Source organism: Nelumbo lutea, chromosome 7, assembly GCF_056320005.1.
Source record: "Nelumbo lutea isolate HS-2025 chromosome 7, American lotus-T2T, whole genome shotgun sequence".
In the NCBI taxonomy this organism is placed as follows: Eukaryota; Viridiplantae; Streptophyta; class Magnoliopsida; order Proteales; family Nelumbonaceae; genus Nelumbo; species Nelumbo lutea.
The window spans coordinates 1,632,515-1,648,364 of record NC_142690.1 but is presented as its reverse complement, the minus strand read 5'-3'; the positions used below and the strand labels follow the sequence as shown (position 1 = coordinate 1,648,364).

Below are 15,850 nucleotides of genomic sequence, written 5' to 3'. Positions count from 1 at the left end.
TTTTATAAGAAACAAGGTTTTCTGAGTTAAATTAAGGCCATTAATGGACCATGTCGGACCACTGGGCCCTTACACCACTACAGAGCCGTGCTTTGTAGACTTTTGTGCTTATTGGATCAGTAAGGTTTGTACAGGTTTCCCTACTTTTCCCTACCTTTCTTTCAACCCAAACATAGCCTAGGGTTAATTTTGAGGCTTGCTAAATATTAGGAGGCAACATGAATTATATTTTGATTCTCATTCTGCTATACAAGTTACAGTCTCCTCACATCGCAACACAACAAAAAGAAACAAAATTCATTTGCAATACCATGCAAATGACGAAAAATGTGAGTAGAATACAATCCTCCCTCTATCAGATAAAAGGAAATATGATGTACTCAGCATAGAAGAGATTCCAGATAAACCGATAGAAACCTGAGATTGCATCCTGCAAGAGGCATTTCATATATGATGAGTATGAGCCACAAGATAAAAAGTATTTCATTTCATTCCAAGTCTTTGCATTTATTTGGGTTAGTATGATACAATAAGAATAAATATTCCAGCCAAAGAGGGCAGTAGGGCACCAAAATAGAATAGAATTCCAGGAACAAAGGAAAACCACCCAATTTAAGAGAATTCAAATGCTATCAATCTGATGTTATTGTTACACCCACCCAATTGGCAATGAAAATGCATTCAGCATTCAGGTTTACGTGTAGAACTTAAATAAAGATTAGGAAAACTACAACTTTTTTCCTGAATTCGTGGAGATGAATCATCTCAGCAATTTCTCTATACTTCCCAAGCAGGCCAATCCAGCCCCATCTGGTTCTTTGTACCCTGAAGTGCTAAACGGGTAAGTAAACTATATCTGCACTCTTTACAAAGATTATTATACTTCCATGAGTATATCTGACTATAGTTCCGCGGCTACATCCTCAGATAAGAGATCATTGGCCCCATGCTTTCTCCTAAGTCAACTGCTTAGAATTCTCTTCAGGGTTATTCCACCCATCCTCCAGTTTCTTTTTGTCTCCCCCTTTTCCCCACTAAAGAGTGTTTCTTCTTCCTATAAGCTATACAATTTAACAAACACCAAAGATCTATTATAGAAAAATGATGATACTATATTACACGGTGGTTTAGTTTATTTTCATGACACATTAAGTCAGCTATTACCTTGGTATAATTTGCTCGCTCTAATATCCACGCCTGAAATCATATGAATCAAAATGTTACTTGGGGAGATTCAATCACTAAAGTAAATCTAAAGAAAAGTTCACAGAAAAGAACATTAAAGTTTAGGAATGGTAAAGAGGAAAATAGTATATTGTGATAATCCGCATGTAATAATGCTTTTACTAGTATTATTATTATTATTAATATAATGTAGAACAGAATAAATTAGTATTAATATCATCGATAAAATTCTTACCTTACCTTTCAAAAAAAATACCAGAATAAATTAGTAATATGCACGTATTAATATTATAGCAGCACATATCAGTAAACAATGCCACTTGGCAAACAAAGGAAATGCAAGTCATTAAGCAACAAAAAGGGACTCTGTCACTAGATTCCTTTTATCTAATAAATAGAATTAGTTTTTTGGACGTTCTCTTTCTGGATAAGTATCATTTTATATATTCTTGATGCTGTTAAGCCTAGCCACTTGCACAGAACATGTGCAAGGTGATGAGCCGGTGGTTTGGGGTTATTGACTTGAATCAAGGGAAGAAAAGAAGGTTGACTTCGTTAGTTTATATGAAACACAAATGGGGACTCCATTTGCTATCTTCTTAGGACCAACAGGGGTTGTAGACTCCACAACATCACTATTGAGGGCTCTACTTAAAGGCCTACAGCTTTGTAAGGGGATGAGTTTGGGCAGTACTGTAGTTGAAGGAGACTCCAGACTGTAATAGGATGGGTTAAGAAGGAAACTCAGGGCACTTGGGCAACATAGACATACTTTAAGGGAGGCTAAACAGATGGATATAGAGTTGGGTGTGGTTCAGAGATGGACTTGCAGGAAAGCAAACAGAGTATTCAACTCACTTGCAAAACAAGGAGCCAACAGGGAAGCTTTGTGCTGGGGAGTTGTTACGTGATCTTCTTGTAAATGAATAAAAAGGGTTAGGTAGCTGAGGCTAGCCTAATGTTGTAAATTATTTTTGTACATATTACTTTAACATCAATGAATATACTTTGCTGTTGCCAATTAAAAAAATAGTGATGCAACCAAGCAGTTGAATAATCAATTTTAGGGTTTTTTTTATTCTTACACGTTTTGAAAAATCTCTATGATATTAAGATATCATACACTGCACTTTGACATTTAATTCAGTAGAGAAAACCTTCCAAAGGGAAGTACATGTTTCAGTTGATAAAAAAACATCTATTTTTTCTGCTACAGTTGATTTTTTAGTTGATTTTACAGCAATGAGAATATAAGTAAAGAAGATACTATTGAGGCCATAACAGTTAGGGTGGTGCATTGGCTAAAATCTGTGCAACTGTTTAATGATGTGTCTATGGATATGTTGCTGAACAGCTGGGTGGAAGTGGCTAACTCTGCTCCGACTTGGTTTCCTGCGTCTCCTGTGTGGTCACCACTTGGCAATGGATTTATAAAGCTAAATTTTGATGGGAGTAGTGAAGGTAACTGAGGCCCTTCAGGTGTAGGAGGTGTCTTCAGAGATGAGGAGGGGAAGGTGAAGGCAATGTATTCAGGATCCATTGGGGTTGGGGACTCTCTTAAACCTGAGATCTATGATGTACTGGAGGGTATTAGAAAGAGTAAGGAACTGAATATACAGAAGTTAATTATTGAAGGGGACCCAAAGTTGGTTTTGAGTTGGCTACAGAAGGGAAATGGTCTTTGGAAGTTTTCTAATGAAAGAAAGGAAATCAAATGGCTAACTAGGGGGATGGACATCCAATTTCAGTGGGTGGAAAGAACAGCAAATGCCTTTGCAGATGCTTTGGCAAGGCAGGGGGTGGGAAGGGATCAATTGTACTGGGCTGTATTGTGAGCTCTTTGCCGTTTTTTTTTTTTTATATATAAATCTAATGAAATTCTGTTACTGATAAAAAAAAAAAAGAATAGATATTCATTGCTTTATTGCTGGTGAAAGTGCAGGAAGTCTGAAATGAAAACCTGGAAAAGCAAACCCAGTGCTAGGATGGTATGAATGGGAATCATTAAGCTACGCCTGAAAGCCTGCAAAAATGCAGTCATCAGTGGATGGGATTATCTTTGTGCTAAAAAAACAAAACAAAAAGTCTGCCTTCACACAGTGGCAGCTCATTCCATGAAACCAATTTACATAAATGATAGGGTTCTATTATAAACTAAAACAGCAAGATCTTTTTTTTTTGGAAACAAGAAAAGGTTAAGCACATTAAAAGTGAAATTTTCCTTTACCTGGGGCAGGTAAATTGCTGCAAGTATGGCGCCAAGATAATTTGCCAGCAAAAGCCCAGAACCAAGAAATGCAATATTTCTAACACCAAGCTTTGTAGCCAAGGTTGATATCTGAAACCTGCAAAAACGTAGTGGTTCACAGAATCAAGAGGCAAATGCTTTTTTACATATTTTACATTTTCTGGAATATGTTTTCAGTTGCTAGTCAAGATGCGAATGATTTTTTCTAGGAATGGCACATTTTATCCTTAAATTAGGATTTTAAACACATACTGTTCAGGCATTTTGATCAGTAATAGCATATAGAGTTTTATTAGTATCAAAAGGTAGAAGAACTCATTTCCCGTGCATATGGACAGGAGAAGCGGTACAATAAACAACTCATGGATGACACTCAATTCAATACATGTATTTCCACATTTTACAAATTTCCCCCAGGCCTGGGGTCCCCCAAACTTTTTAAGACCTTGTAATTCCTATCCTTTCCAATGAATTGGCTAAGCTATAAGTGGCCTAATGGTCCAGTTGAACTGGTAGCGCGCACACACACCCACCCACCCACCCAAGAGGCCAAGGGCCTAAAGTTGAGATGAACCAGGGAATTACAACTTGGCCGTCCCCTTCTACACATTTGTCCCCCTTTTTTTATTGGAAACGGTAACTTCATTAATACAACTTAAGAATAATTTTCCAGAGTTAAGTATAGCTGTCAACCCCTAAACAGGTGTTGAGCCCCCAATAATCTTTCTTACAAAACTGCCCAGAACATTCTCTCCCTCGCAGTCCCTTGTTTAGCCAATGTGTCATCTAAACCATTAACTGGTCTCCTTGTCCATTTGAAGCATGCACCGATCTCCCTTGTATTGAGGATTTCCCTTATGGGCTGTCCATAAATCCCGGCTCCAACTCACTAGATTGCAGCCACTCAATCAACAATTTAGAGTCTTCCTCTATGTCAATTTGGTGTAACCCCAATTGTTTGGCATATCTTACACCTTGAAGCAAGGCCATCACCTCCGATCTCAATGAGTCCCCCACTCCTATTGGTCCTGAAAACATAGCAACAATTCTGCCACTTTCATCTCTGAATATTCCTCCTACCTGAAGGGCCTGGGTTACCTCTATAACTCCGGTCAAAGTTCAGTTTCACTCTTTGTTGTGTTGGTGGGGTCCACAATTTTATGGCTGTCCCCTTCTACAATGAGATTATTGTAATTATAAGAGTGTTCCAACCATAAACCTTGCGAAAGGACACACATTTTAACCCTAAGTAAGTTCCTTTCCCCCACTGGGCCTCTGTAGCTTAGTAAGATTAATCCGGTTTCATTTCTAATAACTCCTCCCATCCTTGATTGCCCATGATTGCTGTGGAAATAATCGTCAAAATTAAGTATTATATTTCCCATTTCAGGGGCAATCCAAGGATGAGTCAATTGCTAATTTCTTTGAGCAAATCCAACTACTATTTACCACCCACTATGGATGGAATCTATTGGAACTCCTTTGAGCTCATCCTTACTCCTTAGTCAATGCCCGATGAGACAATCTTAACTTTATGATGTCTGTTAGAGAATATCAAACTATTCAAGGACCTCACCTAACAGCTTAAGCTTTTAGGTTGAATGGTTCTTTGAGATGGTAATCAAAGCCATTTTGACCAAGTGTCTGGTGTTTGATCCTCGTTACCCCCATTATAATTAAATAAGTTTCAGCACAAGGTATGGGTGGGCCTGTGCTTGTTCACACTTCAAGCCCAATGGGCTTTGGTGTGAGGGGGCGTGTTAGAGAATATCAACCTATTCAAGGACCTCACCTAACAGCTTAAGCTTTTAGGTTGAATGGTTCTTTATTTGTCTTTTGATCTGTCATGTCTTCTTCTTGAATATTCTAGCACTTATTTCACACCAAATTCTCCAAGGAACAGTTGCTCTTGTACAATGTCATAGGATTTTACCCCTTTTGTGTGGATGTGAATGACTGAGGATGAGTATAATTCCAGCACCTCATGGGCAAATTACCTTGTCATCCAAAGAGAGAAGTGATTCCATAGCTTAGCAACAAATAAGCTAGAGAGTAGATGGTTTACGTTTTCTCCACTCTTGAACCAGAGGATGCACACATGAGGTGAGAGATGCCAATAACTAAAACCTTAAACTTGTACTGCCCAGCAACAAGCATAAATGATAAATTAACTCTGAATGGTGAATATACCATATCCATTTCAACCTTAGAAATCTATAATGGATAACTCATGGTTCCCAATAAAGCTACTGGCTTGAGACAAAATCCACCTGGTAAGCCTTCTTATTTTCATTTTTGTTACATTATTTTCATGGACCAGAATCCACTTTGCCTCCTTTAATTATCTGGTGTAGATAGGCAGTGAATCCTGGAATGTATGCTCAACAAACACAAATTTTCATCTAAACAAGTAAAAATGTTCAAAAAAGAAAAAGAAGGCCCTTTGACCAAGTAAAGCCCCCCACCTGAAAGATATCCCCCTCTTCATTCCAGAGATCAGTAATCTACATCAAAATCATAACCAAATTGAGGCCTTTTTTGGGGTGTGTTTGTTGTGTGTGCTTTATATAGGTTTGAATTCAGGTATTTATCCCACTACCCACAAGAAAAAGAGTTAAGCCAAGACAGCATTTTTCTGGGGGTTTTCTATCTGGTTACACATGTCTTTAGGCAAATAACTATGATTATATGAACACATACGTATGCATGCATGACAGGACAAGATATACCTGCAACTAAGCGAAATACCAGAAATTATGTTACCCAGATAATGGGACACGGATGGACAAGGTGTCAAATATAGAATTTACACTAAGAACAAAAGTATCCATTGTACTGGTGTCCAGGAATCATATCCAGAAACAAAAATAATAATGGTAATAATAACAAATTGCATCATATATTACAAAATACAAGAAAGAAATATCACAAAGAATTTTTTCCATAAACCCTAATCATATTTTTCACTTCTTATGTAATTTTTTTTTACTGCAGAAGTCTCAAACTTCAAAAAAGGAAGGACTTACACCTGGTAGAAGCATATCTATAAGATATCACAAGGCTTAGGATAATAGAATACCCACTTGTGAAATGCATACAAGATATCAAAACTATTAAAAAACAAGAATAATTACCATCCTGTATGTCCAAATTTTAGGAATGGTCCGACTACTTACTTGCGGTCACCCTCTACATCTGGGAGATCTTTTGTAATGGCAATGACCAATGCAAACAGAGTCACGAATGTCGTGATGAATGCCACAGGTGAACTGAAGGTAGAAATGGGTTAAACGGGCATTAGAATCATATTATCATGACATGTCCTGCATATGATCATATAAGTGAAATATAAACCAGGTAATCCAGTAGATAAGAAACATCCTGGATGTGAATTGTGAAATAGCCCAATTTTAACTTCATGATGCCTTAATTGCTTTCTGGGCTCACATTTAGCTCATCAATATCAAGTTTTAGCTCCAAATTGAAAGGTTAAGACAATTATGTCAGTATAACATTTGGGCTATTCCAAGGATGGTATACTGATTGGAAAGTCAAGGGGCTGAGTAGGCACTTAAATGGCATTTAGCTCCCATTTGATGGTTTGTTTAACTCTTCAACCTACATTATAAAATGATAAAAGAAAACTACTAATTCACCTCCACTCAAATGTAAGTCCTAATGCAGCTCTTGTTGCATGATAAACCCCAAAGTTAAGAAGAAAACCTCGGACCTGTAAAAGTATTTAGTATTTACTAATATTTCTGCAGGGGCTGAGAAAGATGGACAGCAGCAAATAAACAACTATCAAAGAAATTTTCATCAAGCTCAAAAAAGATATGGGACATAAAACCATGCTGAGAAATCTAGGATAATCATAGTCCCAAAAACAGAGGTTGCATAATGACAGTAAGAACAATAAAGAGAAGGTATGCGTTTGTTCGGTTAACTTATATAGTTTCCAGTGTATGATTTGATCTCTCTCTCTCTCTCTCTCTCTCTCTAGCTGAAAAGAAAATCAAAAGAGCTAATAATAGTTCCAACATTTCATAAAAGTCAGTAGTATGAGTTTCTCCAGTAAACAATATTGAGCCATTCTAAATTTCAAACTCACATCCTTTAGTTTGGGATTTGATACAGTTCATATGAAGTTTCCAGAATGAGATTAAAATGATGAAAATTTAAAGAGATGTTATAAAGAGTTAGAAGGCAGTACAATCTGGGCTTCCAGTGGGTCCATTGTTGTTGCAGACTCCATGTAGGCTGATGCTGTGGCAGTCCTTTCTCGTCTGAGAATTTCCAACCAGTTAGGTATTTCTATCTTATCCATGGGGAATCAGATGTGTGGACCATGGGATTGGCTCACTTTTTCAATGAAGCAAGGGACCTTGTTCTTCTTTCACATGCTCATATTTGGTGGATTCCTAGAGAGCTCAATGTCATCGCTGACAGCCTATCCAAAGTGGGTGTTCACAAGGATTTTATGTATAGCAATTATACTATGCCTTTGTAATCCCAGGGATGTCTTCTATTTTCCTTGTACATCTTTTTGTTCATACATTGTATAGTTGCTTTCTTCAAGAAAAGAAGCAACAAGAGAGAGAAATAGAGGAGCAAGCTGGATGAACTCTCAAACCACAGCTTTCCAATCAGGAGGTGATTAAAGAAGCTTAGCACTCAAAGCAGGAATTCCATATGTGGTAAAAGTTATGATACATGGATCCTTCAGTTTCAAGTCCACTGAACAAAATAGTATAGTGGGTAGTGGATACATCACTGTTACTCATCCATAATAAAATATTCTATATTTTTCATCAGACTGTGAAAGCATCTCAGAAAAGAAAAAGTAATAAATCAGTATAGTGTTACAAATATATTAAGACTTTAGTATAAAAAAATGTTTAAATCCTATGCATGCCATTTAAAGATCTAGGTGCCATTGCTTGGTGTGATGGTAAAATCTCGAGCTGACAGGTGTGAGAACAGTGGTTCAAGTCTGAGAGCAGTCACTCTATATGTGAAAGGTTAGGTCCGTACAGAGACCAACATGAGTAATGGCCTTTTATTATATAACAAATATATTATGACATTATTGACATAACAGTTTCCTTGCATCCTACAATTTGTACTCCTGCAAGCCCAACATCTAGGTCATGCTTATATCCATTGTTTGTATCCATTTCCATACAGCAAATGAGCAGAGGATTTAACACTTTCTGCTCGGTTCATCAAATTGATATTCAGATTAACCAAGGTTTTATGTATGTATAGGAAAATAGGGCAAAGGTTTCTGAAATGAACTTCTGGATTGTCTAAATGTTCATTTCCCTGGTCAACATCAGCCCAATATCCCACTTGTACAGTTTTGCTCCCTTAGTAATTGATCATCCAACCTTCCTGGTTTTTCGATTTAAAAATGCCTAGAAATAAAGCCTTATTTTAAACAAATGGAAAAGGTCTTTAGGGCTGTAATTTTTTCTATCATTAAGGGGTGGATAGAGGAATCCCTACTGATAGAAGGAGAATAATAAGTGGTGGTGGGGTGGTTGAAGGACTCAATCTGTTATTTGGTGCTATAGGAATGAAATCAAGAGATTCAAGTGGCTTACACAGAATATGAATATAAGCATACAATGGGTGGGGAGGGCGGAAAAAGCTTTCACTGATTGTTTAGCCAAGCAAGGGTAAATAGGGAGCATTTGTTTTGGGCTCAGTTGTAACTTGTTTTATTTCTTAACTTCTGTTACTGGAAAGGGCATAGCTTGTGCCTCTAGGGATGCTTGTATTGCTTTGATCTTTTGAATTAATAAATTCTTCTTCATTGATCAAAAAAAGGGGGTGGATAGAGGAAAACAGGTACACCTTTGGAGCCCCAAATGAATTTGTCACATGATGGTCTCTCACTCCCATAACAGTTATGTAAAACAGCTTGTTCCTCATTACTCCCCCACCAGACTTTAGCAATACTCTCCTCTCTGCATCAAATTGATGGATGTCAAAACCTATTTGGACAAGAAGGTCAATCTGACAACCAGAGACAATACCTCTCAGATCTGTTGACAAAACCTCCAGTAGCCCCTGGTTTTTCTTTTCTTTTTTGTCATTTTTGTACCTATGTGGGAGTCATTATCAATGAAAAGACCCCCAAACCCCATAAAAATTTGGATAAGTTGAGACCCTAAAGAAGAGAAAACATTCTCCTCTCACAGACACCCATACCAACTGGCAAAAAATAGTAGACTAATCAAACCATTACCATCCATAACACCACCAGTACCTAGGGAACCGGATTACTGACAAACATCTGTCAAGATTTAGCTTGATACTAGCTCCTCAAGAAAGCATCCATGCATGGGTTATCAGAAATATATAGGGGGTAGATCTCCTATGGGACTCCCTTACCTGATTTAACACCAGTGGTAAAGCCTCTCGAATCCATCAGAAATCAACTCCTCCAACAACCTGAAATGAATTATCATATCTTGGAATGCTCTAAAATATCTCTTTCCGAACTCCAAAGTACCTCAGAACACTGCATGCAATATCTTTCTCCATGATTTTATCATGAGTTCCTGAACAACAATAATTACAACTCCCAACGAGATCAAATATGTCCTGCATGTCTTAAAGAGGAGAATGGTGGATATTAAAGAGATGAAGGGAGAGTTTCCAGGTTAAAACTGCAATGGAGAAATAGGCAATTACATATATCCCTCCCCAGACCCTGCATTGGCGGGAGCCTCGTGCACTGGACCGTCCTGTTACCAACTTTGTAGCAGAGAGGCAGTGATCTGAGAAACAAAACTGCAGTGGAGAAATAGGAAACTCCCCAATTCATACAAGCCATGGACAAGAAACAAGAATGAGGGTAGAGTCACTGTCACCCTTGTTCTGGAAAATCACGTGCCAATCTTCAATATGATCCACCTCTGAGTAGAAAGTTCTAATCTTTAGGAGGAGTAGAAACCTCCAATAAAACCTTCTGTGGAAAAGGAGAATATAAATACTGCAACAGATAGATATGAAGAAGCGGATAGTAAGAAATAATCTCATTGGATTGCAAAATCCAAATCATACTCTAGGGCAATATAGGAGTTTACAACCTCTTTCCTTTCCATCTTAGGCATAGGGATGACAGCTTGGATTTGATACGGGTTTTGTTCAGCCCAAACCTGACACAAAGCCACTCCAATCTGAACCCAACCTTGACCTGACCAAATAAAATGAGATACTGAACCCACCCCTGCCCTGTCCTATGAATAGTACTCTTATAATCAGTGAGGGCTATTTTTACAAATGTTTCAGTGATACCATGTCAACAGGTCATGTTTGGCATAGGTTGACATCAACCTGAAACCCAATTAAGGCAGACCCAGGCCAGGTCAAGGCGAGTTTACCACTTAACCTGAGACACTGACATTCCTAACCCAAAACATCAAGAGAAGCCAAAATAATCCACATACAAAAAGGAAAAAAAAGAAGATTGCAGTGCCTGGGGATATAATAGTCTAGGAATGACACCATCTTGCAGATCTGTCTTGATGGCACAACTTCCTGGAGTCCATGTAGACCCATGGATATTGCTGTGTATTCTCTCTCTCTCTCTCTCTTGTTTTTTTATCATGGCCCAAGGTATGTGTTAGCATATTGTTTGCCTGGATACAACACCTTGTGCATTTTTTTGCTTCCTGGATGCAACCCCTGCCCTGGTAACCTCACCTTATAGGCGAGTTCCTCCAATTCTTTCTTCAAGGTTTTGGTTACAGAAGAGCAGAATTATCACTTTCTTTTCAAGGTCTGGTGCAACTACATCCCCTCTAGAGTGTGTTTCTTTGTATGGGAAGCCTGTCTGCACAGGATAAACACTTGTGAGCTATTGCAAAAGAAGAATTTTGGCATACTTTTCATCTCCCCCCATGTCTGCATCCTTTGCCTGAGAGAAGGGGAACCAACTGACCATCTCTTCATTCACTGTCAGGAAACCAGGGACATCTGGAGCCATTTTCTACAGCTAGATGGGTTACTCCAAATCACCTCCAGGACTTACTCCATCAATGGCAAGGTAAAGGACTGAGTAAAAGAGGTAAGGTTTATTGGCAAATAATTCTGCATGCTGTACTTTGGGGAGTTTGGGAAGAAAGGAACAACCGCTTGTTTGAGAACAAGGTTAAGACAAAGAGTGATCTGATCTCTCACATTACCTATAAATGTAATCAGTGGGATTCCAGCTCAGACAAGTTTAAAGGAGTCTCTCTAAATGGTCTAAACAGGGATGCTGGTTTTTTCCTTTTCTCCTCTCCTCCCCCCCATCCCTCTTCCCCATCCATAGGGGCCCCTTATCTAGGAGGGAGACTTGCTGGGTGTACAGTGGGCCGATAGGAATAGCTGACTCTACAAAGGAAGAAGTGATGGCTGCACTTACAGGAATCAGACTAATCAACAGACTAGGCATCCAGCACCTATCCATAGAGGGAGACTCAGCAAACACTATAAACTGGTTAGGAAGACAGAAGGCTGGGCCGTGGAGACTGAGTCATTTTCTGACAGAGGCAAGGGACCTAATGGCAACTACAAACATACACCTGTGCTAGATTCCAAGGGATCTTAACGCTCTTGCAGATGGGTCAGAAAAATTAGGTGCTCTTTTAGAAGTGCTGTAGTGATAAGATCCCTCCTGTGTAATTTTCAGGGGTCTGATCCCCGTTTGTTTGTTTTCTTTGTACACCATCTTTGTATACCCTTCTCTTTTCTTAATGAATTCAGTTAACTTTTCTCCAAAAAAAAGGGGGAAAAAAACACATAATAGAAATTTGAAAAGCATCATCATGGCCAGTATCTTTATCTCAAAGGAAAGAATGTAAGCATGGGCATGTACCTAATCACAACTTACAAGGAACAGCCAAAAGGAATTCAAGGTCCAAACATACCGTGGCAATAATAAGAAATGCCGCAACAGGAAATCTCTTGAACCTAAATGGAGGAACAGAGTAAATAGTGCCAAGAAAAAGACCAATACAATAGAGAAACGTGATGAATGGACCAAAATTTACTCCAACAATAAAAAGTCCAGCAGCTGCAAAAAATAACACCAAAAACCATGCTGACTGAACTGAAAGATCCCCCGCAGCTATAGGTAGGTAAGGCTTGTTTACCCTGTCAATCAAACAAAAAAGAAGAAAACCTGAAAAAAGATTTTTTATGCACACGTATGTTAATAAAAACATGATAAAAACTGACATATTAGTCTGCATCTTTCAAAACTTCTCTTACTTGTCAATCCCAATGTCATAGATCTGATTAATGCCCACTATGTAACCATTTCCACATATAAGAGCAAAGAGACCAGAAAATGCCTTAAACAGCAATGACCATCTTATCAGATTTGGGTTCTCAATCAATGCTCTTGCTACCAAAGAACTGTCAGAAAATAAAAAGATAACTACAGTCAAGGATAAACAAAGTTCCATAAATCAATGGCAATGCCTACGAGATCAATCACTTCACTTGGTAATGACTTACATAGATCCCAGTGTAGTCCCTCGGATTGTGTGAGGCCTTAGAAATCTCCAACAAGCATCTTTGAACTCAGAAGTTTTGTTCAGTACTGGATCAGATCCAGCAGCTCCAGCTTGACTAGAAGCCTGTCCACCATCATTTTCTAGTCAGTGTTATAAAAGTAACTCTAAAATAACTTCATTTATCAAATGAACTGATTTTTCTGTAAAAGAAACTCTTAACAATAAGCTTTCATACCGACTTGGAGCAAAATTACATTGATTTAATCAATACAACATCTAAATTAGACCAATATCCTCATTTCTTTACAATGCTTAATATATTCATCCTTGGTGCTTGGAGAATAGAAGGGGACTCATCTTATCTCAGAGCTGGGTCAAAGGAGTTGAGCATGATTATCAGGACAAGAAGACTGCATTGCAGGACAAATACTTCCAAACAGGTTGGTTGGTGGCAATACTTTCCTCATCATTTTTTTCTTTAATTTTTTTTTAACGTACAGGGTATGATGTAATATGGTATCCTGGTTAAAAACAACCGTACAATCACAACATTATGGCAGTATGACAGAAATGCTGTGAGGGTCTGGCAGGCAACGGGATTTGCCACCAACCACAAAGGGATTTGACACAAATCAAGATTTAGAAATGATTTCCACTGCACATACTGTTAGTTATAAAAGGGATTTGCCAACGGGAAGTTATTCCGCAACTACAAAGGCAGGGTATCCATGAAAATTTCAATCTCAGTATCCTCCTAGACTTAATCAGGATCACGACACACTGACACTTTATCAGTGTCTAGTTTTAGAGTATTCAATGAGTGGACTAACTCCATGACCCGGAGTCACTTGAGCAGAGAAATCTTGCATATATGGGGCTCCAACTAAGTCCACTGGTTGGTCCAACCATGCAGTAATCCTTTTTGAATACTTGATAGAAACTAGAAACAGGGAGGTTTCTGCAGACTAAAGAACCTCGTAAAATTGAAAGACAATTGAACATTGTAGTGAAGAAATATCTCTAGCTTTACGAGCACAGCTTCCTCTTACTAAAAAAGGAAATCCCTCAAAAGCTATCTCTAAGCTCATCAACCCACTAGAATTCTGTTTAACAAATACAAGAATTCCAAATTCAAAGTAAGAATTGCTAGAAATAAAACATACCCATATGGAAAAATGCCTTGTATGTCTTCTCGTTACAGGTCTGATGCAGCAGCTGAAGGTAAGTACCGATAAGCTCCTTGAGTTCCTCGATAAAAGAGCAGCAAATTTGCAGGTGGGGTTACTCTTTTGATGATTCCAATTGTTGTAAATGGGAGCAGAAGCCGGAATCCGAAGATGAGATGGAGGGGAGTATAAAGAAAGCTCCATTGACGAGAGAGACCAACGGAAACAATTTTCAGGGAGGTTACCACTTCCCTGCTCCCCATATTTTTCGTTTCATACGGACCTCTAACATCTTGTGCAAGAGATCATCAATGAGTCCGCCCCACAACGCCCCACAGCACATCCTCGCCGTGCATTGGGAGCATCTCCCGAAGAAATTACCACATTATGTCATTATTGAGAAATGTTCCCAATATACGGTGGGGATGTGCTGTGTGGAGTATTGTGGGGGCGGAGATGTAAATTCATCAAGGATACCGGATCTGCTCATAGGGCGCCTCACATCGACCTCATAGATACATCCCACCATGTATTAGAAACATGTTCCACAAGCACGAAAGATGTTCGTGTGCCCGTGAGGTCAGTGTAAGGCGCCCTATGCTTGGAGCAGATCCGGTCTCATCATCAACTGGAAACCACTTCGGATCGTCTGCACTTGTAGTCTACGAATGTTCATAAGAATGCCCAACCCGACCAAATCGATCAATTCGGATCGACCCAACCTAAGTCGGCCGGGTTTTCATCAGTACCGGTCAGTTTCGGGTTGGGCAAATATATAAATCGATATATCGGGTTGGTTTCGGTTTTCTTGTGTGTAAATCGAAACCAACCCGACCCGACCCGAACTAATCTTCTACTAGTTCGGTAGTTCCTAGTTTGAATAGTTTCCTACTTTACTATAACTAGTCTTCTACTAGAACTAGAAGGCCCATTAGGCAATTACAATTAGAATATGCAATCTGCCTTAGTTTCTAACTTTCTATAATCTTTTACACCAAATAGGCAATTACAATTAGAATTCAATTAAGTGTCCTTTTGTACAGGAGCAAAACCGAAACCGACCCAACCCGACTCAAACCGACTAGGTCGGTTTGGCCTATCAGTAGGTCGATTTCGGTTTCCACCTCAAGTAACCCGACTAGGTCGGGTTGGTTGGGAAAACTCCAATAAACCGACCCAACCCGATCCGTTAACACCCCAAGCTTGTACTCACTGGAAAGTTCCTTCTAGGAGCTGCCCGCACTCGAAGCTTGATGTGTGTGTCGGACCAATCACGAGCAATGCGCGCCAAGAATGTGAATTCCATTTGTGAGTTCCGATCACCTGTCAACATAATACATTCCAACGGAATGGGATCTACTCCTCACAGAGGGGCGCCTCACATGTACATTCACCGTGCATTGGGAACATCTCCCCTGAATAATAAAGTATAATTATGAGAGATATTCCCAATGCACAGTGGGATGTGCGTGTGAGGCGCCTTGTGCGAGGAGCAGATCTAGTCTCCATTCCAACAACCTAATCTACCAACATGATCTAACACCCCACATCAAAAGATCCCACTTTTATAATGCCTCTCAGTCTCATGGTCAGATATGTGGTTTTATATTAAGTGTTTTGTTGATGGAAGATCCCAACTCGCCATTTGTACAGAATATTGGCATTGAATTCGGATCTCCTACCAACAAAATACGTTTTAAGATCCTATTATGGTTTTATCCAAGGTTCAAAGTATC

At 39.0% G+C, this 15,850-nt stretch overlaps 1 protein-coding gene across 1 annotated transcript; it reads right to left on the bottom strand.

Annotated features, from left to right (window-relative positions):
- Nucleotides 1-206: 206 nt before the first annotated feature.
- On the bottom strand, nucleotides 207-14,498 carry LOC148844559 (homogentisate prenyltransferase). Its single transcript, XM_088954816.1, has 10 exons — nucleotides 14,112-14,498; nucleotides 12,950-13,071; nucleotides 12,701-12,847; nucleotides 12,358-12,583; nucleotides 7,090-7,163; nucleotides 6,610-6,702; nucleotides 3,413-3,530; nucleotides 3,146-3,208; nucleotides 1,165-1,197; nucleotides 207-430 (listed from the first exon to the last, which is right to left on the bottom strand). Exons 1-10 carry the CDS (start codon nucleotides 14,316-14,318, stop codon nucleotides 356-358), a joined length of 1,158 nt encoding a protein of 385 aa, XP_088810942.1. The 5' UTR covers nucleotides 14,319-14,498; the 3' UTR covers nucleotides 207-355.
- Between the last annotated feature and the right edge of the window lie 1,352 nt (nucleotides 14,499-15,850).